Below are 27,117 nucleotides of genomic sequence, written 5' to 3'. Positions count from 1 at the left end.
TTTCTTGCCAAAAATCATATATTTCATTGTCTTGTCTATTGCCGTCTTAATTGCTCAATTTTTTACTAAAACAAGTATAAGCGCAGTATATGGAAATTCGAACAGGGGGTTTGTGACAACATGAGACGAGAAGCAGCCTCCATTGATTGGAGTCCTTAGCTGATGATGATATTGATACATATGAGGGAAGTATAACTGATACCATTCTATCCATACCAAAATAACATACCAAACAAAATGATAACCATCAAACAATTGAAACCTAACAACACAGGGAAACATATTAGAAAGAGGGAAAAGGCATAAGATAATGCCAAATGAATAAAAAAGGGAACATCACTGGAACACTTAAACCAGATTAGAAACAAAACTGCACAATTACAAAATGCAAAAGCACTTTCATAAAAACGATAGCAACAGTTCGTATCCCGGGTTCTCTATGTCATTTTCGCCTTGCTTCATAGCTTTAAGTAAAATCTTTAACTCTTCATTGTCTAAAGTGACATTCCTGACCTATTAAACTCATTTCATCTATTTCTCTTCTTTGTTTTCTATCCCATCCGATACTGTATTCTTTTTCCATCCTTTTTTGATACTAGAGTTTGACAACTTTATTTCACATACCATATGGATAAATGAAGAAACTGCAAACAGAACATGTATGATAGATTAATTATTTTGTTACCGGTACAATTACGTTATGTATAGGGAAAGAGTTCCTAAAAAAGCTTATATTAACTTCTTACTTAATCCTATATACAGCATATGTGAAGTTCATGTCTACAATTTAACAATCTCATAATGTTGATTACATAACAGGACGTTAACGGCAAGATATATCACGCTTACTATCAAAGTTGAACAGGATTCGGAACTTCTGAAGAATGTCATGGCAGATGCGTTTGTTACACTTTTATCGTGTGCTTCTGATATGACAGGTAACCACAATGTGCTTCTAGTATGGTAGGTAACGCTTTATGCATGTGCTTCTTGTATAATTATAATAGCAACTAACCGCACTGTTACCTTTTTATCATGTTTTGTGGAATTTCAAGTAAAGTTTTTTATCATGTACATGTACTTCTAGTATAGCTATTAACACGTTTATCCTCTGTGTCTGGTATAGCAGGTGACCACATTGTTACTCTTTTATCGCGTGCTTCTATGTTTTAGCAGGTAACTCTTTTACCATGTACTTCTGAAATTTCAAGTGACATTTTATCGTGTGCTTCTGGTATAGCAGGTGACCACATTGTGTCACTTTTTCATGTACTTCTAGTAAAGCAGGTGTCCACACTGTTACACCTTTATCACATGCCTCTGGTAAAGCTGACAACAACATACTTATCATTTTATCATTTACATCTAGTAAAGCAGTTGACACATAACTACAATTTAATAATGTACGTCTGGTGAAGCCGGTAAGCTCACTATTATACTTTTATCATGAACTTCTAGCAAAGCAGGTGACCACATTATTACGTTTTCATCACTTGTTTCTGGTGAAGTTGTTAAACAAATTGTTTAACTTTTATCATGTACTTATAATAGTACAGCACACTATTACACTTATAACGCGTGCTTCAGGTAGTACTGCTGTTAACCACATAATTACATGTGGTGATGCAATAAACATCATAGACGTAAACTTAAATGTAACAATTTAATTAGAATAATTGACTGGTCATATATGACTCAGTGTTTCTTTAATTATTATTTTAACTTGCTTTCTGTTCGCCTTGTTTTAAACATTATGCGTACAAATTATTTTCTTATATGTCGATGTTGTTTCCCCACTTTTTTGCCCCATGCTTTTAACCTCAGTCTTTACTCTCCATCCCTTTCCCGCTTTTACCCTGTCCAACGTTTGGATATATTTCGTGTAATTAAAATATATTACATCTTTCGACTAGAGTATTTGTATTTGTTGTTGGCCTACTTTGTAATGTGTGGCTCTTACTTTGTTATTGTTATCAATGCTAGGGAAGAGTCACTCTTTTATATTATTTTTGTGACTTTATTCTGCTTTTGGATTCACTAGGTATTCTTTCCTATACAGTTAGTAAAATATACATTAAATTAGTGAATTTTACAAGACTAGTCCTTATAGACAAAAATATTTAGTTACATATTGTTTTTATATCCTCTCTTCACTTGCCGTGAACCTGAATGGAACTTGTCTTTATCGATAAAGACATAGGCAAGTCCTGCCTTAATTTCTTATGTCGTTCTGCTGTGCTAGCCGTTATTGATACAAACATAATGTCATGTCTTTTCTTGACTTGCTATAAAGCTCAATTGTATTGGTCATTATAAACAAGAAATGTGAAGACATGGAATTGTCTTTGCAGTATAACTGTATAATAAAGACGTTTAGTTATATCCCGTCGTCGTTTGCCGTCAAAATATTTTAGTATTTAGATAAAGATGTCTTGTTCATATACTATATATAGTTGTATTGCATTGCTTATTTAAGATACAAACGTTTCGTCCTGTCAAAGCGAATTAGGAATGAGAGATTTCGGATTGCAGGATTTCCAGTTGTCAGCATCTTCTTCACAGACTTCTCATGAGCCGAAACAGGCACGACCTCACTACAATGGATGGTGTGCTGCACTGTATGACAAACAACCATATTTACAGGCAAGTCATACATATATCGGCGTTTGTTTCCAATATTGTAATATTAACTTTCTGTCTGAAATATATATACTCCAACATTGACTACTCTTGCGGGAAAAGCTGATGTTTTGTTCATTTCAGCTGTTTATCGAAGAGTCTAATCTTATCTGTGAATGCATAGATTATTTTATAACTACTATTGGTATGTTAATAAACACCGAAAATTGTCTTCAATCAAATTAGAGGGGGCTCCGTGGCCGAGTGGTTAAGGTCACTGACTTCAAGTCACTTGCTCCTCATCGATGTAGGTTCGAGCCTCATCCGGGGCGTTGAATTCTTCATGTGAGGAAGCCATCCAGCTGGCTTACGGAAGGTCGGTGGTTCTACCCAGGTGCCCGCTCATGATGAAATAATGCAAGGAGGGGAACCTGGGGTCTTCCTCTACCATCAAAGCTGGAAAGTCACCATATTACGTATAATTGTGTCGGTACGACGTTAAATACAACAAAATAAAATAAATAAATAAATCAAATTAGACAATATTCCATGGTTGTTTATAAACCAAGGAACGCGTTAAAAGGGATCGAAGCTTGCGTATATTCCATTTCGGAAATTGAAGTTTTATCGCCTTCATTTTTGAGAGTTGGTATTCACAGGTTTTTATTTTTTTCCATTTCCAGGTAGATTTACTTTCGGTTACAACAGTTGAAGGCATTGTCATATTTAACTGGGTCGAAACTGAAAACTACAGTTTTGAAAATGTATATAGCGTTGAGACACATATACGCGGTTGTCAGTCATTCATTGTTGAGCACGGGATCAGTAAGGACTCATTCGTTCAGCTAAGCAAAGAGGTATACCATACCCTTCAGTATCATTATTAAATAAGTTTATGGCAATTATTAGGCGTAGGAAATACAGATCATTATAATTGTACCTCTACCAATCCTACCTGTTATGTATTACAACACCTGCTCATAAATGTGGCATTTTGATACAAACAAAACTGTATTTACTTAACTATAAAATAGGAAGTGATGTTCATTTTATTATCGGCATGTTAAAAAGTTATTTTTACCATAAATAACCAAATAAAAACACTTTAAGTAGTCCGTAAAGGGTAAAACAGACGCATATGAATATATTCTAATTGTTTTTGTTGTTAAAAGAATTAGGATATTGTGTCTAGAACCCTTTTCATTTTCCACTCAAGGGAAGTAAATTAATAGATATCTCTGCTTGAAAGTACTTGCCTAAGTCAAGATTTGTAGCTCTTTGTGATCATAGCTTTAAATTCAATATTAAAACCAGTTATTTATATATATATAACACAACTTTAATAAATTTCACAATTGTAAAATTATTTTTTGTTATTTAACGGACTGCGAAATCAACTTCTAGACTTTATTTAATGTCTTTCTATCTTTAAACTATCATAATACTGGTCAATATTTACTTATGCTTTTTTTGCCGTTTTCCATCGCACTATTGAACATTTATAATTATATCAGTGAAAATGATTTTCGGAAATGAATGAAACATAGTTTTAAAGATTAAGTAAAATGCTAATATCCGGTAGTGTTTTATTGTAGCCGTTCACTATTGATAAGTCACGTGAAGTCGAGGAACCCCGTACCATTATATTCTACGAATCGTTTCCGGCACGATATTTGCGTTTATATCCCCTTGGACATGACAACAGAAAGCCCGTCTGTCTCAAACTAGAACTCCTAGGTTGTAGGAAGCGAGGTATGTTTATGTTACGCGCATATAGCCAATCTGCACATTTGGTAAATCGCGCAGCGCAAATAACCAATTTGTTATCTGCGCAACGATTTGTTAATCGGGCAACCTTATATATTTCTTACATGCGCAGGGTAACTGTCTTGCGCGTTTGGTAAATGAGTCTGCGCTTTTAACATATGGATGATATCTCCCGGTAAAATTGAATATCATTAGAGGGTTAGACTTGTAGGCCTACGTAAAACAGTTTGATTTTAAAACTGACGGTGATCAGGCACGCGTAAATGTGTAAATTGACTGTGCTTAATTTGTAAAGAACAAGAAAAACATTTTTAAAGTAAATGAGCGTATTTATGCGGTAATTTCAATGAGATGCTCACGTCCCTGGTAGTTTATGGACTAAAAATTTCTTGTGACGACGGTATTAAGAGTCATTTGTCATAGGTGTTAAAAAACTTTAAAATGATACAAAATATCCAAAGTATATTTAATAACACAAGTTTTTTCATATATTTTTTTATTTATATTTTTTTAACTTTTAAACGCCGTAGCCTGTGCGGGATGTCGATCACGCGCTAATATCAAATCCTGAAATGACACCGATATTTCAAATATATATTGATCATTTCTTACAGATCGTATTGATATTTTTTAATGTTTTGTAGTACAAAAGAGTAATTTTCGCCAGAACGTGAACGAAATTTTGTTGCTGCGCAAGATGTGTCCTGCGCTAATAGAAAATCTGGAAATTACTCTGATAATATGAATAACTGCAATAAAACCATGCTAACTTTTACATTGTTTAACAATTACAGACTGATACTGCAAATCTAGGTTTTAAAAATATGTCATAAATTTATTTCAACATCAGTAAATTCATGGGAGTCGGTCACCAGGTTTCAATATCTGCAGTATGATACAATATACAATAAAGCTTAAACATGCGTGAAGGTGTGATTTCCTTCAGATAGCCACATCGTCCTCTCTATTCTTTTTATAACTAAAGTATTTTTATTTCATTCGATCACACGCAGTCATTTTATACCGGATATAGAACATAAAGGAGACTTACATAAAAGACTGAATTGCCACACACTTACCACAATTCACCATATCGTTTTTTTCATCATATTGAAAAAGCGCAATTCTTTTTTACCAACGTGAGCGTATCTCTTGACATGGCCAAGATTAAAAACCAAAAAAATAAGTAGAATTAAAAGACGATTCTTACAGGTCTTTTATATTTTTATCATTTATTAATGTTTTATAGTGAGACAGGTAGAATAACTAATAAGTTTCGTCAAAATGTGAACGAAATTTTACATTTTGTAGGTGCGCAAGATGTTTGTCCTGCGTTAATAGAACTCTGAAAATTACTCCAATAACTTGAATATCTTTTATAAACCATTTTAACTTTTACTTCGTTTTTCGATTACAATCTAAAAATGTAGCTTTTGAAAATCTGAATATAATGTTTCATCCGTAGCCTGCGCGGGATGTTGTTCCTGCGCTAATAGCAAATTATGAACTGACGCCGATATTTCAAACATATTTCAATTCTAAAAGATACTATTTATGTAACTTCATAAAAATGTTTTGGGAGTAGAAAAAAAAATAGAAAGAAGCGTGATTTCCGTCATAACGAGAACGAAATATTACATTTGTTATCTGCACAAGATGTGTTTGCCCTGCGCTAATAAAAAATCTGGAAATAATCCTGATAACTTGGGTATCTTTCATAAACCATGCTAACTTTATCATTGTTTTGTGATTATAGGCTGAAATTGTAGCTTTTGCCAAATGAATATTTTGTTACATCTGTATCCTGCGTGGGATATCGGCCCTGCGCTAATAAAAAATCTGGAAATAATCCTGATAACTTGGATATCTTTCATAAACCATGCTAAATTTAATTTTGTTTTATGGTTACAGACTAAAGTTGTAGCTTTTGCAAAGACAACTGTAATTTTAATTATGTAACCCGCGCGGTTATGACAGAAATCACTCTTTTTCTATTCATTTTTTTTTACAGTATTCATTTGAAAGTTACATAAATAGTATGTTTTATGAATGAAATATATTTGAAATACAGTGTAATTTCAAACTTTGCTATTAGCGCAGGACCGACCTCCCACGCAAGTTACAGGTGTAATATTATAGATCCATTTAGAAAAATTATAGTTTAAGTTTGTAATCGTAAATCAAAGTAAAAGTTAATATGATTTATAAAAGATATTCAAGTTATTAGAGTAATTTCCAGATTTATTATTAGCGCAGGCACACATCTTGCGCAGGTAAAAAATGTAATATTTCGTTCTCGTTATGACAGAAATCACTCTTTTTCTAATCATTTTGTTACAGTATCCCATTTGAAAGTTACATAAATAGTATGTTTTATGAATGAAATATATTTGAAATACAGTGTAATTTCAAACTTTGCTATTAGCGCAGAACCGACCTCCCACGCAAGTTACAGGTGTAACATTATAGATCCATTAAGAATTGTAAAAAAACTATAGTTTTAGTCTGTAATCGTGAATCAAAGTAAAAGTTAATATGATTTATAAAAGATATTCAAGTTATCAGAGTAATTTCCAGATTTATTATTAGCGCAGACACACATCTTGCACGGATAAAAATGTAATATTTCGTTCTCGTTATGACAGAAATCACTCTTTTTCTAATAATTCTTTTACAGTATTCATTTAAAAGTTACATAAATAGTATGTTTTATGAATGAAATATATTTGAAATACAGTGTAATTTCAAACTTTGCTATTAGCGCAGGACCTACCTCCCACGCAAGTTACAGGTGTAACATTATAGATCCATTTAGATTTGTAAAAAAAACTATAGTTTTAGTCTGTAATCGTGAATCAAAGTAAAAGTTAATATGATTTATAAAAGATATTCAAGTTATCAGAGTAATTTCCAGATTTATTATTAGCGCAGACACACATCTTGCACAGATAAAAAATGTAATATTTCGTTCTCGTTATGACAGAAATCACTCTTTTTCTTATCATTTTTTCACAGTATTCATTTGAAAGTTACATAAATAGTATGTTTTATGAATGAAATATATTTGAAATACAGTGTAATTTCAAACTTTGCTATTAGCACAGAACCGACCTCCCACGCGTGTTACATGTGTAACATTATAGATCCATTAAGAATTGTAAAGAAAAAACTATAGTTTTAGTCTGTAATCGTAAATCAAAGTAAAAGTTAATATGATTTATAAAAGATATTCAAGTTATCAGAGTAATTTCCAGATTTATTATTAGCACAGTCACACATCTTGCGCGGATAAAAAATGTAATATTTCGTTCTCGTTATGACAGAAATCACTCTTTTTCTAATAATTCTTTTACAGTATTCATTTAAAAGTTACATATATAGTATGTTTTATGAATGAAATATATTTGAAATACAGTGTAATTTCAAACTTTGCTATTAGCGCAGGACCGACCTCCCACGCAAGTTACAGGTGTAACATTATAGATCCATTTAGATTTGTAAAAAACTATAGTTTTAGTCTGTAATCGTAAATCTAAGTAAAAGCTAATATGATTTATAAAGGATATTTAAATTATCAGAGTAATTTCCAGATTTTCATTTAGCGCAGGGCACCGAACACATATCTTGTGCAGCTACAAAATATAAAATTTCGTTGATGAAAATTTGGTCTACTCTTTATTCTATCGATTTTATACTATAAAATAATAATAATAATATAGATAAGATCTGTAAGAATTTTCTTTTAATTCTGTGACTTTTTTATTTCATCTTTTATCTTAGACATGTTGAGAGATATGCTCCCGTTGGTAAAAAGAATATTATTGTGAAATTTCAAGATATTTCAATATAATAAAAACGATATTTTGCTAAGTGTATGCTCGGGTGAAGTAGAAAATTATAAAAATAGCCTTAAACATACCAGAGGACGACGTGTGCAAGCTGGAGGAAATCACACCTTCACGCATGTTTGGGTTTTATTGCATCTTGTATAAGATCGGAGGTATTGAAACCTGGTGACCGACTGCTGTGAATTTACTTATGTAGAAACAAATTTATGACACATAGTTTAAATACCAAGATATTCAGCATTTGACATCTATATTTATTAATAAGTTGACCAACTGCATGATTTATCAAACACGAAATGCAAATTTCTGATATATAAAGTTACATTTGTTATTTGCGCTGCGCATTTGGTAAATCGCGCAGATTAAATTTATCCTGCGCAACGATTGGTAAATCGTTGCGCATATAACCAACGTACAAAAATTTGTTATATGCGCTGCGCGTTTTGTAAATAGCGCAGATTGGTTATTTGCGCTCAACATTTATATCTATCTTATTTATCCAATTTCCTGTGACTACCTGCCGACAGAAAATGAGAACATCTTTTACACAGCAGGGGATATATCCAATTAATATATTGTAGTGATGAAATAAAAAGGAGGCGCCATATAAGTTATTATTTTCAAAATTAAACATTAATGCAATTTCCTGCACTCACAAGTGTTTGCTAGATTATTTAAGAGAAAAGTAATATGAAATACTGTTGTAAACCGAGAACATTTTTAAAATATATGAATTTAATTATTTATCGACTTTATTTAAAAAAAAATAGGGACGCTTTCGCTCAGTTGTCATCAGAATCAACACCGGGACATATTTGAAACTGATCAGATATTCATACCATCGTCAAACAAAATTGAAACAAGATTCAATATGTCATACAGTGATTGTCAAGACTTCTGTCTGTACAACAGAACTGAATGTGTTGGTATTGATCTGTCAAACAGTACTTGTAAATTGTTCATGTCTGACGAGAGGCAAAGTTATAAAAGATTGCAGTCAAATTCCGGAGCAGCAACGGCGCCATGCTGGCAAGGTCTGTTATTTTTGTATAGAATATATACAAGTAATTTAAATTAGAGCAGACAGAAAACAATCCGTATTGTACCTTTTGTATTGCATGTTGTCGGACTACTTTCATGTAGTATCCATGCCCTGACAATTTATATATATAGCGCTTTCAAAAAGTACGCTCAGTTTTATTTAAACATCGAAAAGTGTTAAAACATTGAAGATTTCGTTCGATAACAAAACGAAAAACAAAAAAGGTGGAGGTATATAATAAAAGGGTCACAGAAGCTTGATCTGAGATTTTTTATTGCGCACCTCATGTCATCCGACCTGGCAAAATACACTCCAGCTGAATACAGCATCCTAGACCAAGCTACTGTAACACACAGTTATAATAACCCTGTTATATTATCCCATTGTCTCTGACTTCAAAATACAAAAGAAAGACATATACAAAACAGTACTCCAAGTAATGAACTTATTACCTGTTGTAATAAACGAGACATAGAAGGTTAATTTCATTTTATTTACTAATGTCTTTATTGTCTTTTAATTTAGTATTTCCTTTTAAAAATACTGCTACCTTTTACACATATCATTTTTGAATATTCGGTGTCATGGCTAAAACCGGTGCAGAGCAATCAAGCAGTCCCCTACCCCTAGACTTTCATTTATAGATTTTATAGATTAAGTCCGGTTATGAGTGATCATCAATTCAATGTACACACGTAAAGTCAACATACTGTTGGCTATGGGGCAACCTGCAAATAGAATGTTTTCATTATTATAATAAGAACATGGGAAATATTAACAAATGAATTTTAATAGAATCATTGGTTATAGAAATCACTGACGAAACCGGGTCTCGTTTCAAGAAACCTACTTTTGACAAACTTTAAGCACTTATGATATAATTTCGAAGTAAGCTGTTTAAAAAAACTGTTCCACGAAACCTATTTCAACTACGTTCAAACTTATTTCAGTAACTTAAACATCATTTTGTTTTGCCTTCTTTGCTACAATACAAATGATGATATGATGTTCTTAATTGATATATCCCTTTACTCATTCGATAATTGAAACTTCATAACTCTGTAGAGATATTTAATTGAACATATAACAGATGTATTACATGTTATGAGGACAACTAATATGTGAGTTCAATATTTATGTAAAAACTGATAACCCTGACTCAGTAGGTGAAAAAAATGACTATAGACGCATTCGATATCCAAACACCTTTTTCATAACGCTTTGATAGAAGTCATCATGTCTAAAGTTATTTGTCTTACATAACGTATTATATCAAACGGCAGCTATTAATTAGGTTCGAAAAACAGATTGTTTACTGGAACAAAATGGTATGACAAAATTACTTAAGGAGTTGTATTATTAGGGTTAGATCATTTTCTGAGGAGAAATGCGACCTGGCATTGGGACCAAGCAGACGTGGTTTAATTTCAATAAAACCTTCGAAACTCACACATCATTCAGTTTCTTTGATTACTATGATCAATCTATGGCATTCTAAGGCTTTTCAAGCCTTTTTAAGCCTGATAATGAATGATTATATCATAAGTTCTTTGAAAATAAATAAATATTTATCATATTTGTGAAGATGTCACGTTCATTAGACATATTAAATCATTGAACATTTAAAATGAATACATTATCGGTTTCTGCATTTTCAGAATAAATTGTATGCGTGATAACACATAAGCACAGATAGTGCGCTTGACTCCCTTTTCATGCTACCTTTGCTAAAATCAGTGAATTCATTCTGTGTAAAGTCATCGAGGATTCAACTTCTGATTTATCCTAGTTCATTGATAAGACAGCTATTGCAGCTACACTGTCAGGGCGGTTAAATTATTAAAAAAAAAACGTTTGACGTTCATATACTAAAAAAGAGTTGCAGTATTGTATCTAGGTTACGAGCTGTAGGGGCCAGCACAGAGGTTATACCTTTAGGTTCAGTGTTATTGGCGAAGTACAGCCAATGCATCAGGGTTATACCTATATGGTGGTAGAATGCTATATGTGATAGCAAATAGGCGCTGAGCATTCAGGAGTTAAGACAAACGACATAGACTGAACAGTATGTTGTTGATTCAAAGGCAACGTCTGACGGGAACTTCAACAAACGGACCAGTATAGTATCTCAAGCCTATAGGGGTTTGAGCGGATTATCATTAGTTGGAGGTTTTAGTTTAAAACAATGAGTGATTTGCCTGATCCCTGAAATTATCTAGCTCATAATTCAAATCGTTTCTCTACGAATTATTGGTACACGAAACGTTTAGGCGAGGTAGCCAGAAAAAAATATATATGAGATATATAGGTCTCACCAGCTCTACAGTTTAAAAGAAGGACATTCTACATAGTTTGTCAGCTAGTCTAAGGCATAGTCATCTTATCGATTGGACGCATTTTATTGCTGATGATACTAAAGGAGTAGGCATTTCCACGTATCTTGACATACATTAAGTATTATTATAGCTTTATTAAGACAAATCTCAAGTTCTGTCTAAATCAACCACTATGTAGAACATACATAAATTAGGTTTTTGAAAAAAAGTTAAGGGTATAACTTATGACACTCCTAACTTTTGTCTTACGATCAAACTTTGGAGTGGCATTAGGTTGCAACTTACGAATTTTCCCGAAACTGTCCCCAGATATTTAACATGGAAACTATGGATAATTTTCATTGTGTTTCATTAATTTTCTCAAATGTTATAGGGAGCAGGTGTAAGTTTTATAAATAAATTTACCTTATCAATATACTTTTCAGGTGGAGTACTTCTGGAAACTATATATTTTAATATATTTGAAGACAGCCTGTTAAATACACAAGATAAGCGTATCGTAGTTAACAACTTCAGTGTTTTAACAAGTGTTGGATATCCATTTCGCTACGACGATAATCAAGTTGATAGGTGGAATATATCTTCAGCGACAGGCAAACTTATAACGCTACAATTCACAGACATCTCTCTGAAAACATATGATCGGGTATGTCACTGTTGTCAACTGTGAACGGTAATTTAAGTTATCATCCTGCATGGACGAGAGTACATGTTTGCGTTCGAACATGAATTCTTATTTTTATTGATCTGTTGCAATATCTGTAGTTTAACTTTTTGCAATAAGAGGCATTTCAATTTTCTGCAACATTTGCACATTTTATTTTTCAGGTCGAGGATTCGCGCCTGTTTCAAAACAAAGGTTTATGTAAAGATGAGATTATCGTCACGACAAAAGAAACATATAGAATAGCAAACCATTCGGAAGGAATTATCTATAGCTTTGACAATAAGTATAATGGAAAATATCCGAATGCCCCTGTTCCATATTCAAATATTTTTCTGGAGTTCCGGACTTGCACACAGAGACAAACTGATGCCCAGCTGTATAGAGGATTTACTGTATATATTTTTGAGGAAGGTATTTTTTCTGCATCCATTTCTTATCACCTTGTCAAATAAGTATTTACAGGCCATATACGTGGTCAGGAGACCACACCTACACGTCTGTTAAGAGACTGTTCTGCATTAAATGACCTCCTTTCCAGGTCCTTTATGTGTTGTTAACGAACAGATTATGTTTTATTAAGAGGTCATTTGAGCTAACAGACCACTATGGGTGCAGTCTGAATGCGTTGTTTTTTTGCAAGCTGCCTTACTTTGTTTGTCGACTGTATTTACTGGCATTAACACCCTCATCTACGCCCTAAATGTCTTCATATCTGAACGAAATTATCCATTTATTAATTAAAATCACGAGCTTTTTGGATGAATCCGGTGAAGATTGCTAATTTAATACGCAGTTTTGTTAAATCAATACATGCCTAATTTTAAGAACTGATAGGGAACATATTTTTAACAATTCTTTTATAGTTTTTTTCCGTTGTGTTAAGATTCGCCTCGACAAAATTAAGGTCATAAGGCGGTTTTTCCGGATTTTGATAGAAAGATCCCAGGTTCCCCTCCCGGCATTGCGTCAGTCACGGTCGGGCCCATCGACATTCTGCAACCGAGCTAGATGACTAAAGTACATATCCTATAACGCTACGCATAGGATCTGAGAACGACCTATTCATTGCCTCGTTCTGACGACCCTTTCGCTAGCCAATCAGAGCCTAACTTACAACATCTTGCAAATCTACCTGTAGCCTTGACTTTTGATATTAACAATTCTTATGTCGTAATGTATCAGATAGCCGGTTAGCTCATTCGGTAGGCCACTTGCTTTGTAAGCGAGGGGTCCCGGGTTCGAGCCCTGAAATGACTGCACATTTTTCTTACTCTTTGACATTCGAACAAGTCGTCTGATTGGATAAAATAAAAATAGCAATACTGGAATGCCAAAATATACAGAAGACGAATGTGAATGGGTCGTTCTCAGATCTTCGTTTAGAAGATCAAGTACTTAAGTCAGATTGGATGACTACCTAACATGAGGAATTCTACATCCCACGGGAGGTTTCGAATCAGTAAGGGGGAAGTGATTTGTAGCAAGTGAGCTAAACAGCTCGGTCATGGAGAACCCTCTTAAATATTAGATATATTTGAAAAGGAATTTTAGGTTAAGAACATCACGCATTCATTTGGCATGACACTGTGATTTTAGATTCTGCTGTATGTATATGAGACATTGATTTTATCCCGTAATCATTTTATGTAATACATTAGATGTCGGTGAATATGAACACATCTACTCTGAGTTTAATTCAGTTTCAGTATTTGTAACAAATGCTTAGAGACATTGGTGTCTTGAGCAGACAGTTTTACCTGTTGCGGTATTCTCCCCATTACATTCTAACATTTGTAAATGTCAGGTGTTCTGGTCGGCGCGGGGCGTTAGGAAGGGTTGCGGAGGTCCTTTGTGCCGCCTAACTATGGCTTATCTTTACCTTGGAAACTAGCACTTTATTGTTTTCGTATATACATATGATATGGTAACATATTATTTACACCTAAATCAAACATGTACAACACAGATAACACAATTAAATTTGCACCGCTTTTATGGCAGTCTTTATAGTATATAGGCAGGTATATATGATGAACAAATTACCGCAAGTATTTCACTACTTATGCTCGGCCACCACAAGCTTTAACCAAGAACCATTCAAAACCAAAGAACCTGTCTCAAAACTCAGAACAAAATATACACTACTAAACAGCAGAATATGAATTCATACACCCCTAAAATACAAAAGGACTCATCAATCCAAAAATGCAAATGATCAACCAAACCATGTAACAACACATTTACCAAATTAACAACTGCCAACTTTGAAAATAACAGCTAAACAACTAAAAACCAAAATATTCGCCAACACATCAACAATTGTGTCCACTGAAATGTACACCACCAACCTCCAAGAAATAAATCTTTAATTCCATAATCGAGCCACAAATAGACTCCAGCTAGTTTTAAAACAACATGTACAATTGCAAAATTACAACTGAACGTGGGCGGTTATTTTTTTCTACTTTTATGCGTTTATACTTGTATAAACCACATTGGCACTTCTTGCAAATCATCCATGAATTGCTAGCGCGATTCATGGATTTACAAGAGGTCCCAATGTCGTTCATACACGTATTAACGCAGTTAATTCTAATAAAACTCCTTTTTACAATGTAAAGCTGTCTGTTTATTTTATGCTTTTCAGTGAAGTACTGAAATTTGGAACAGTGAAAAACTCATTTTATTTTTCACTGGTACGGAACTACACTTGAATGCGAAAGAACAAGAGTTATAAATGATCTTAAATTCCTTGCAAAAAATATACTTCAGTAAAGATATAAATGTAGATAAATTCTAACAAAATCATAAAGATATATCTTCCTTAATAATGTCGAAAAGTAAACATCATAGAACTATTTGACAGTATTTCTACATATATATCTTGACGTCAAGACATTATGACGTCATGATGAGATGTAAGTCACGTTGCGCGGGTAAAGCGGATATAATTTGTTTAAAACCATCGAAAATCCATTAAATAAAAAGAATATGTATTTTGTCAGCGTAAGATTAAAATCTATTTCTCTCGCGAACATCATAACTTACATTCTTAAATATATTTTTTTACAGATTTTATTGATTTTAATAAATAGTGACATGTAAATAAAGATAAACCTTTTTTCGGCTGTCGTTAAAGGTATTAGGCAGTATATATTTGCAACATATGGTTTAAAAGTTTTCTGATAAAACAACAAATAATTATTCTGACAGATAATGTGATAAAACTCGTCTTCTTTCATTCTGATCCTGTACTCCTTTTGATCATTTTGCTAACTTTAACGTTGTTGAATTCGAAAACGGAATTGTGCAGACGTTATTATGAAGGTTAATATAAGTTTGTAAAAAAGCCTACAATTGAACAAAACTCACCAGGCTCGTGAAAAACATCAAATGATGGTGTCCTTATTAGCATCTTGTTAAGTTATCAATAGCAGTTCTTAGTAGTTTATAGGAAACGAAAGACACTGTGTAATCAAATGAAAATTGCTATAGATAATTTTGCTTGTTTTAATGAATGACTCACATTTTTTACCCTTTAATCAACGGTATTATTTTCGAATCTTTCTCCATCTACACTTTCATAAATTATGAAGAACTTAGGTTTAATTTGCAATGTCTTATAGATAATTGCACTTTGATTCGAACAAGTTATATGCACGAAATCAGGTGACAAGAGAGCGCAGTACTTGGGCTTTAGAAGACTAACCATTCATGTAAGAGTGTGAAGACATCGGGTGATGAGCTTGGATATAACATTCGTTTCAGCTGATTACCGAATATGCGTCATCAAATTAAGTTATATCTCAATAAAATATGCAAGAGGAATTCAGGGAACGTTTCTAAAATTATCCATTGTGGTAACACCTATGGTTAATGCTTAGTCCGTCTATCAATATCAAGATGAGATGTCAAATAAATTAGGAGATTTTTCTAAGAGTAGGAACAAACCACGGCAAAATGCAAGGTTTGTCAGTTCGATACTGCACAAACCTCCAAAACGAAAATATTGTTCTGAAGGCTGTATTAGAAACTTTGCAATCATATTTGGATTGTTTATTATTATTATTATTATTATTTCTTGTTAAGCTAAGACATAGGCGCTTGTGCTACATCAGAAAAGGTGACAATAATTGTGAGAATGGCATTGCGTGATTTTTTTTGCCGCGGGAATCAATACATTGGCTGAAGTTTCGATTTCAGACATAACTGAGATTCATATCAACAAACAAATGTCCAAATGCAAATTTTAAAATCTATATAGGAAAGGTGTTAAAGCATTTTGACACAAGCGTGCACGGAATCTGTTTCCAGTTGATAATGCTGTAGTATTTAGTGTTCCGTCAAGATATTCAAACGGTCTTTAGATTATATTCAGTCTTTGAAATTAGGGCGTCAATATCTTAACTCCCAAGAGATGGAATCAAAAGTATTTGTACGCAGCCCAAATTGCATATGGCATATCTGGAATCCTGATAGGACGACACCAGAACAAGATTTCGCAAAAAATACTTATAAGTGATCGTAAAGACACGCACAAGAAATCGAACCAATAAATAGTCAACGCAACTTTGCCGTCTGGATCCTTATCAGCAGAATGTTTTATTACTGTAACGGACCTCAAATCGAACATTTAATACAACACAATACCGATCATTGAACAGATATATATATTTTTCTTGTGTTCAAATATTGATTGTGCACTTCTCAAATAAAGTTAAATGCTTATAACTGTATTGCTTGAATTCCACAATTACATCTCTTAATTTTTATTTCAGACTCGCGACATATATGCTTGCCTGATATTTTTTGTGAGACGTCGCCGATGGAACTCTCATCTGGAAGTTTTCTTGGACATTTGCTGCTTGATGTAGACATGGTTATTGAATGGTATATCGACCACGCTTATAAACATAGTGTCCGTTTCGAGCTTCTGGACTTCGACATTAGTTGTAGTTCTGGTAAGTCAGACAATTCAAAACATGTCCGCTCAATTGCTCCTTGGCAATCTTGAGGTTAACTGATATCACATCGTTCTTCAGTTTGTTTGTGCATACAATCACTTTTTCGGGCTATAGAACCCCTATTCATTTTTGGAAACAGTCATTCTACGCACTTACTTAAAAGCAAAATACCCAAATATTTCAACATGTTCTTGGTACTTACTTGTTTATTGTTTATTGTAATGATAAATCACTTCTTTATTTTTAAGAAGTATTTATGTATGTTCTGGTCAACATTTATGCGTATTTTCCATGGCAAAGGTCACACAACCATATTTTCCGTTTCTTTACATCTCTTTTATTTTTTTGAAAAGGGAGAACGAATTAAGGATATTTTTACAAACTATGTGGATGTTATGTGTTTTGCACATGTATGCTGTTTGTCTTGTTTTCATCTCATAACTAAATTGTAATTGTTTTTATCATTTTATGAAACATGTGCCGCTTGCTATGTGATTTATACAGTTTGTGTAATTTTTATGTGATCAGACAAAATTCAAATCCTATAATGTACCGAAAGCCCTTTATCAATATGATATCGCTTTGCAGATGAAAAAACAATTCATCACTCTCTTACATTATAAGACAATGGCGCAAAAATTATGAGGTTTTTTTTGAAGTAGAGGTTACCCACTTTAGTATTTATGAAATGATGTCTCCCAGGTATGTTTCATTTAAGCAGTAATGAATAAATGAATATGAAAAGATACATGCTGGATTTTATCTCACCTGAGCACGAAGTCCTCGGAATGAGCTTTTATGACCATTCATCTTCCATCGTTCGTCCGCCCGTGCGTCGTATGTCTGTCTATCCGTCCATACCTTTTTTAAACCATATTTCCTCTGAAACTGTATGGTGAGAGCTTATGAAACTTGGCCTGGATGTTCATGAACTAAATGTGTTCAACGAAAGTTATTATATGCACACTCTGACTGCCATGGCAACGGGAATAATAAAAATCGTCTGAGACACCACTTGCTGAGTTTCAAAATGATTTGATAGGAATATTCCTTGGAAGACCAGTCTTTAAGTTTTAACTTTTTTCAACAGTTTCCGGAATATCTCGTTCGTTTTCAAAATAAGTTCACAGGATTGTTTCTTGTTTGACCTTTTACCACGGATGATCATATTTTCGATTCAACAAAACTATAACCGCTAGGGGCCAAGGTCACTTTTGCCTGTATGCATATAGTGGGTACTTGGAAAATCGTCTCGTCAGAAACTACCGGTCTGCTTTTCAAACAATTTCAGGCGAATTTTCCTCGGGTAACCTGCTACTTAATTTGCTTAAGTTATTCTAATTTGTCAAAAATCACAAGAGAGCCAGAGAGCGTGGTTACATTTACTCAAACGTATATAGGTTGAACTTTCCAAAACATTCTTTTCAGAACCGAATTTCGAAAAACATTCACCCCTGTTTGTGTCAAGTATTAAGTCTTAACGTCTTAGTGTGTTACTGACATATACCACGGGTGATTGTAATTACATACATATGCTCATCAACGAAAAGGCTAAATTAAATTCCGCTATTTGCTGTTTTCCTGCCACTGACATTCCTATCTCTCAACTTTAGTATGAATATTGCATACAGCTATCTGCACGTGATGTGTCCGTAGAAGTTAAATTTGATCAAAACTACGTTTTAAGAAATTTTGTTTGATAGTGGGACGACCTCACTCACCTGCTAATCAGTTCTGGTCATTCAATGATATATCGCACCGTATGTGTTTTGCGGTAGCACTTAATGTGATATTTTTTGGGACAGAAGAGTGAAAATGATTGGTGATTGAAGTGATATTGACAATAATAGAAACAATAACAATCTACAGATGAATTCCCAAGATATCAGAAAATGCAACATGCAATGCAATGCATTGAATGAATGCCGACATTTTTATAACTTAGAACACATGTACAATCTTTAATGGGAACCTGAAACAAGAGATATTGTACCTCCAGGGCTGTGACAAAATTGTTGTAAAGGATTTTTATTGAAAAGAAAACTTTCAAATACATAATGACATTTTTTTCAATCACGAAAATGTACATATAGTACAACATTTCAAAGGTTGGAACATGAAAACTAAAAAACACCAGTAATTCTTAAAGATTACCTGTGTAAAGCAAACTTACTATTGAAGCCTGGTTTTCTAAAAATAAGACAGAAGCAAAAACTTTGTATACGAAAATCCGCCAAATATTTATGACGGGAAATGCTGTTTGTTTAATTGTTTGTTAATATTATTTGCTATTTTTCTCAGGCAAGGAAGAACGATTTTCATGCAAAAATCAATGCGTGTCATTGCGGAGTTTAAATTAACAATTGCCCGATATGTAATTCTTGTCTCCACATTACAAACCTCTTTAGTTTGTAAATATGCACAGATGTCTTTATCTTAGAAAATCAAGTTTTCGCTAACCTAATATAGGAAAGAAAAGCGCCAATAAAAATAAATGCTATGTCGCTCTTATTCTTCCTGATATGTTGTGTTTGCCTCAGATCTATATCATTCAAATTAATTACCTCTATACCTCAATTCTTTTTGTCTTAATTTTAAGACAAGTTTGCCTTCACTCGTAAGCAGGTAGTGAAGCAATATTTACGAGGGTCGTTGGTTCATATCCTACTCTGGGAACTTCATTTTTTACCATTTTGTAATACTTTTTCTTTTTGAAACCTATCATGATTTAAAGGCAAACGGTACTGTCTAGAGTTTAAATCATTATAATGTATACAATATTTATATAATAATATTTCATTTAAAAGGTAGGAGGACAAAACACTGAAAATATGCTGATTTATACCCCGATCGGGAGATAATCCCAGTCAGTTGTTTATTTCTATTGTACTCGGATATGCATACTTTCTTCAAACAGAATGATTTTTTTAGGAACCATTCACATGTTTTGAATGGTAATACTGTTTATATTGTACATGTACGTACAATCACATTCAGTAATTACTGTCTTTGGAACGAGTAGTATACTTCTGCAATTGGTAACATGTTGGTCTACAATAATGTGCCCGCCCGCTTAGCTCAGTAGGAAGAGCGTTGGTCTACGGATCGCGGGGTCGCGAGTTCGATCCCCGGGCGGGGCGTATGTTCTCCATGGAGATTTGATAAAAAACATTGTGTCTGAAATCATTTGTCCTCCACCTGGGGAAGTTGGCAGTTACTTGCGGAGAACAGATTTGTACTGGTACAGAATCTAGGAACACTAGTTAGGTTAACTGCCCGCCGTTACATGACTGAAATACAGATGAAAAACGGCGTTAAACCCAAAACAAACAAACAAAGAAACAATAATGCGTCTGTAAATATGTTCTTTAATTTTGATAAAGATTTGAAGGCGAATATTGTCTGCTTAGCATACCTAGGAAAAAAATTAATTAAAACATGAAGAAGTAACTACAGTATACAACGTTCACTTAATATCGAAGTTCAACAATTGTTGTAAGCAATGCAAAGTGATTGAAATATAAAATTGATGTAACCAGATACTGATTTGTGCTATATTGTGTCTCTGCATCGTTTGTGCTATGTCTTTTCATAAAACAGTAATTTTGATGTTAACATTTGACATAGACAACCGTGATTGAATGTCAAAGGATTGACCACTTACAAACAGAATATAGAATTTCCTCGATTGACTGACCGCCTCTGTGGTCGGTGGGTTAGAGTCGCTGGCTTAAAATCACTGTAACCTCTCACTGATTGAGGGACATGAATTCGAGCCCTGCTACCGGATATATATCATTATGTAAGAAAACTGGCAGTTTCTTACGGAGGATAGGAGACTAGTACTGGATCTTTCCAGGAACGATTGTTGGGTAAACTGCCCGCCTGACATAACTGACGGGCGTTAAACCCATCAAATCAAATCAGATCCATCGATTGACTTTACACACGTATATGTTATGCAACAGGTGCTTCCGCTAGCTAGTTCCTCGTTTCGACTATACACACGCACCCGTTTAGTTATACACTTGTAGCTCATTTAGTCTTTATACTAATTCCCCGTCTTGGAAAACACACAGTTCCGCATTTCGTCTGTACACAAGCACCCGGTGTGTTACACATATACCTCAATTTGTTTAACCACATAACTCCCCGTTCTGAATAGCTTAACAATTAAAGATAGCTTTAATCTAAAGCCTCGGATAATTCAAAATGATAAGAATAAGAGTTGATAGAAATATGACAGCAGTAGCTACAGAATTAAAGAAGTTCCGAGTTGGTAGGTTTATATCTTACATCCGCGATTGGATGCGTTTACATGTATGTGTGCGTGCGTGCGTTAAAAAGAAAACCTTGTGAAACAAATTATGCCGCAATGCATTTGCAGAAAAGGCAAGGAGAGATGACAATACTATCAGGTTCATTATCTTTATTTCTATGCTCATCTAGTGTACGGGTATATTGTATTCTAGTTAGGACGGGCGTACATCTTAACACTTTCGTTGTGGTAACAAATATAAAATTGACTGACAGCTACATCAGTTCATGCTTATTATGTGTATTAATTATACAATATCAAGCAGTTGTATATTCAACGTTGAAGTAATTATATCTATCTAACATTTTATTTCACATAAACCGTTTAATTGTCAGCCATTTACATCCATGTGTTAAATATTTAGAATATTTGAAGATGTTTCAAACTTTTTCTTTTCACAAGGAACTCAGTTTATTATCACCGCAGCGTCTACATATACCGGCACATGGCAGAAAACATTCTGTAATGGAAACAGAACATACGGCGCATTTCAAGTTGATGGGGATTTTTTCTTCGTACAATTTTACACCGCTCTTGAAACGTGCGGACAACTTCTATTTCAAGAAGGATTTCGTTTATCCTTTAGGACACCCGAAAGCAAAGATAAACTGATGAACCTGACTACATTCCAAACAGGTACGTTTTATATAAATATATCAACAAACAATTGCAGCAAATAAAATGTATAAAAATTCAGGCCGATTGATATTGACGTTTAAAAAAAAAATCATTTTTTAAACATTATGTTACTTATTTCCAAACCCATACTTCACTTTCAGTATTTATTTTTTTTGCATTCCAAACCATAGGAGTGGCATACACCTGTTATATCATGTGTATAATATGGTTCTTTTTGTGATATAATTTTGAACGTGTTATGGAAAAGATATTTCTTTATTGTAAATGTCTCTTGTAGATTACAATATATATCATATATTGTCTTGTTCGAAGTGTTACGTTCGGGCTTAGCGTCGTTGTCATCAATATTTAAGTTGTCTACTTGTTGCAGTGCACGACATGCCCAACTTTATAATACTGCCTCACTAATATACCACGCCGTTGACATCTGGCGTGATATCCTACCCTGTCACATTATAATGACTCCAGGCTGACCAGTCTTAGTACCATGCTCTTAATGCTTAGCGCCAAGCAATGAAGCTCATAGTACGATTTTTCACGTCTTTTTTATGATGCGACGAGGGAGCTAACCTAACCCACGATTTCTCATATTCGAAGCGAGCACTCTACCACTAGGCTTGTGAGGTGGTTAAACGAGACTGACGTTAAAATTACTGTTGCAACATATTTTGCACTGTACCAACCTCTTCAATGTTCCCGATTATTAGCTTTAATTGATATGTATTAACTGTGTAAGGCGTGATATAAGTGACAAAGCAATCATTATGCTAGTATTTCAAAAGCTTTAAGTTGATAACACACAATGACACGACGATACCTCCTGCGGAATTTTATCATAAAGGCGAAGCCGAGTAAATTATTTGAGCCGTGCCATGAGAAAATCAACATAGTGGGTTTGCGACCAGCATGGATCCAGACCAGCCTGCGCATCAGCGCAGTCTGGTCAGGCTCCATGCTGTTCGCTTTTAAAGCCTATTGGAATTGAAGAAACTGTTAGCGAACAGCATGGATCCTGACCAGACTGCGCGGATGCGCAGGCTGGTCTGGATCCATGCTGGTCGCACACCCACTATGTTGGTTTTCTCATGGCACGGCTCATTTATACCTTCGTTATACCATTTCGCTGCTGTAAAAGCGATTCTGCGTGTTGAAACTAATAAATAACCCGCTGCTGCTATATATTTTTTCGATTCTTGATTGTGTATGTTAATTTACTGATCAAATATGGTAGTGCTATAATTAATTGCTATGTGTACGTCGAAGTTGAATAACCTTTAACGTGTATTAATACAATCGCCGTTTGGTCACAACTGGAAACTATTCTATGTATTGATGCGAGTCAGTGTAATTGTAAAGACACAATGAATACGAAAGGAAAATGACAAATGAATAGCTAAAGCAAAATTAAATTCAAATATACTATACTTAGCACACAAGCAATCAGTAATATCTTTAAATGTCTGTAAAAACTTATTCATTTGAAATATTAAACATTTTGTATGAGCACTACTTTTAGGTAAATGTTAGGCAAATGTGAATACTTTAAAAAGGATGCGATAACTTATATGAAATGATAGCTTCATCATCATCAAAAACAGCTTCATTTACTGAGCCACCTATAAGTACGAGTCCATTTAAGTGACACAATAATCATATGAAAGTACTTTTATCACGTTATCGTGTTTATTATTATATTTTAAGTACACTAATATACTAGTGAATGTGAATGTTATTATCATAATATATTATCATATATGATATCATAACTATCAACTCTTGTCTTTATATGCGTTCTGACATGTATCATGAATGATCTACACTAAATTATTAAATGTAGTGTGATTTCTGAAATATTAGCTTCTGTCGTGATAAACTCAACATTACGCACTATGTATTCTGACTATTATTGTAATTAATCTACCCTGTTGTCCTATGAGTTCTGATTTGTACCATATTATCGTGACTGATTCTTTTTGTCATATGAGTTCTGACTTGCGCATCATATTATCGTGTTTAATCCATCCTTTTGTCCAATGAGTTTTGATTTACATCATTTTATCGTGATTAATCCACCCTTTTGTCCTATGAGTTCTGATTTACATTATATTATCGTGGTTAATCCATCCTTTTGTCCTATGAGTATTGATTTACATCATATTATCGTGATTAATCCACCCTTTTGTTCCATGAGTTCTGACTTACATCATATTATCGCGCTTAATTCACCCTTTTGTCCTATGAGTTCTGATTTACATCATATTATCGTGGTTAATACACCCTTTTGTCCCGAAGAGTTCTGAATTACATCATTTTATCGTGATTAGTCCACCCATTTGTTCTATGAGTTCTGATTTACATCTTACTATCGTGATTAATCCGCCCTTTTGTACTACGAGCTCTGTTTTTTTGTCCTGTTTTGCGATTCATCTAGCACCCTTATGCTTTGCGACTTCTGTGATTGATGTACCCTTATTTGTCATGAGGTCTGGCTTGTATCCTATTTTTGTCATTGATCAAACATTATGTTCCATGATTTCTAATTTGTATCCTTTTATCATGATATATATATCCCCATATGTACCCGATAAACGTGACTGATCTACGTTATGTGCCGTGAATTCTGACTTTATCATATTATATATATATATATATATATATATATATATATATATGATGGAGATTGATCTACCCATATGTTCTATGAGTTCTGACTTGCATCCTACTGTCGTGATTTATCTCACATTATATACCGTAAGTTCTTACTTGTATCCTGTTCTTTGACTGGACTGATCTTCCCTAATATACTGTGAGTGGCGCACCGACTGATTTCAACGTAAATGCTCTAAGCTAGAATATAAAAGCTATGTATTTATCTTAAGATACGGACTGTATTATTTTCGAAGAACAGTCCATGATACTAATGTGGAAGATGCATTGTTAAATGACTGACTCATACTTTATATTTCTTCCTCTCATTTTAGAAATTATAGACAACCTTCCAATAATGGTTACCATCACCTCCTTCCCTATACAGAAAGCTGGTACGTATTCAGATAACAGTTTCATACTAAACTTAAGTTTATTCGATTAAAAGTGCATCTAAGTATTTGCAGTTACAACACACACTTTCATATGTGTTCAAGAACCCTTAATCTTTTGCCTAAGGGACATTAGTGGACGCACACATCTCATAGAGTTTTGAAAAAAGAAACATTCGAATATAAGTTTCATTGCAGTGTTATCTATACGATCTATAATTTTAGACTTCAGTTTATGTTTTGAGGTCAGTTTTCATGTAGTACTGAACTCAAATGATTGTAACTTTGGTACTGTACTAACTGTTAGATTAATATTGTATTTTGTACATGCTGACGTGTTTTTATTAATTGTGATTGTAGCAGTTCGTAATGTCAACAATTAAGTAATAAGATAGTGACCGCACTTGCGATATTTCAGTTGATAGCCATGTACTTTAGTTAATCGGACGTATTTCAAAATAGCAACATTATTTTGAAATGTACATATTTTATACTTAAAAGTAAGAATTGTCTACTATATTTGACAACTTCCTACACATATACTGTTACGTTCCTAATAAATGCCACATCATTTAAAGTCAGTGATATGCCTGAATATTAAACCTTGGCGTAGAAAAATTACATTCGTCTTTTTTGAAATGTACATATTTTATACTTAAAAGTAAGAATTGTCTACTATATTTGACAACTTCCTACACATATACTGTTACGTTCCTAATAAATGCCACATCATTTAAAGTCAGTGATATGCCTGAATATTAAACCTTGGCGTAGAAAAATTACATTCGTCTTTTTACTATTTTATCTTACTTATAACAAAAATATTGCGTTGACTTTTTGATAGAGTATATTGCTTTTTTTAGATGCTTCGACCGACAAGTTCAACGAAGGCAGAGTTCGAATAGGTAAAACCTAATAATAGCATGAAAAGCATTTTTAAATGTACACTATTGTATTGTAAACTTTAAACATGCCAAGTAAGTGTGTATGTGTTATGGCTCTTTGTTTAATCTCCGTAATAATTATTGCTCAACATATTTGGCAATAAGGTTATACTACATAATAGAAACTTGAAATTAACACTTTTAACTAGATAAATGAAATATGAAGTGTTCCTCTTTAAAACATATTGCGGTATAGACACCACGAATTGTAAAGTTTACGTTTCATCAGGAGGGTGTTAAAATGCCTTATCAGTCTGTAGTCATTTAAGGTTAAATAGTTATTTCCCGTTAATTTTAACTCATTTTTACAGTCAGTAGTTGATGTCTTACCTATGCATGCATATTTTATGTACAACGACACTCATGAAAAGTTATTAGGTAGTTGAATTATATGTAATATTTATTTGTATCGATTAACTGTAAATGTTCAAGTTAGATATAATACAATGTCTGTTCTGTTCTGTTCTGTTTATATTATTAGTGCGGAGTTCTCAATTAATTGATTTGTTTCCACTTTGTTACACCTATATATGCATTTGGGACATGCCATTGATTAGGTTCAATGACTTCGAATCATATGCTCCCAATCGTTGTGGGTCCATAATCTCACTTGGGGTATTTCTTCTTGGAAAGCATTTCAGCTGGCTTACGGAAGGTCAGACGCACATCTGTTCCTGAAATGATACCAGGAAGAGTCTTTATTAGTAATGTTACGATTGCCACCGATGTTCGAAAAATCGTGGCCAATGTTTCAAAGTCGCCGACATCGATTTTGACCACAGAAAATCGATTCTAGTCGCTGATTTTGTTGAAAATTAGAATCCAGCTTTCAAGACTTTTTCCGATACCTCTCGATGTTTAGCGTATATACTTTTGCGCCTTTATCATCTTTGGGTTAAGTATTTCTGCAGTATGAAACAGAGAACGTATGACCA

The 27,117-nt window shown here is 33.7% G+C and overlaps 1 protein-coding gene across 1 annotated transcript in view; it reads left to right on the top strand.

The window, feature by feature from the left end:
• Positions 1–3,168: 3,168 nt before the first annotated feature.
• The window catches only part of LOC123539273 (uncharacterized), a 38,358-nt gene continuing 14,409 nt past the window's right edge, over positions 3,169–27,117 (top strand). Inside the window, exons 1-10 of the mRNA XM_053530658.1 lie at positions 3,169–3,216; positions 3,279–3,476; positions 4,215–4,371; positions 9,005–9,298; positions 12,038–12,258; positions 12,441–12,690; positions 17,058–17,240; positions 21,964–22,197; positions 25,182–25,241; positions 26,102–26,143. Of these exons, the coding sequence (XP_053386633.1) occupies positions 3,169–3,216; positions 3,279–3,476; positions 4,215–4,371; positions 9,005–9,298; positions 12,038–12,258; positions 12,441–12,690; positions 17,058–17,240; positions 21,964–22,197; positions 25,182–25,241; positions 26,102–26,143 (1,687 nt within the window). The remainder of the gene's footprint in view (positions 3,217–3,278; positions 3,477–4,214; positions 4,372–9,004; positions 9,299–12,037; positions 12,259–12,440; positions 12,691–17,057; positions 17,241–21,963; positions 22,198–25,181; positions 25,242–26,101; positions 26,144–27,117) is intronic.

The sequence above is a fragment of the Mercenaria mercenaria genome, chromosome 18, assembly GCF_021730395.1.
Source record: "Mercenaria mercenaria strain notata chromosome 18, MADL_Memer_1, whole genome shotgun sequence".
Lineage (NCBI taxonomy): Eukaryota > Metazoa > Mollusca > Bivalvia > Venerida > Veneridae > Mercenaria > Mercenaria mercenaria.
This window is presented reverse-complemented; position numbering and strand designations above follow the sequence as displayed.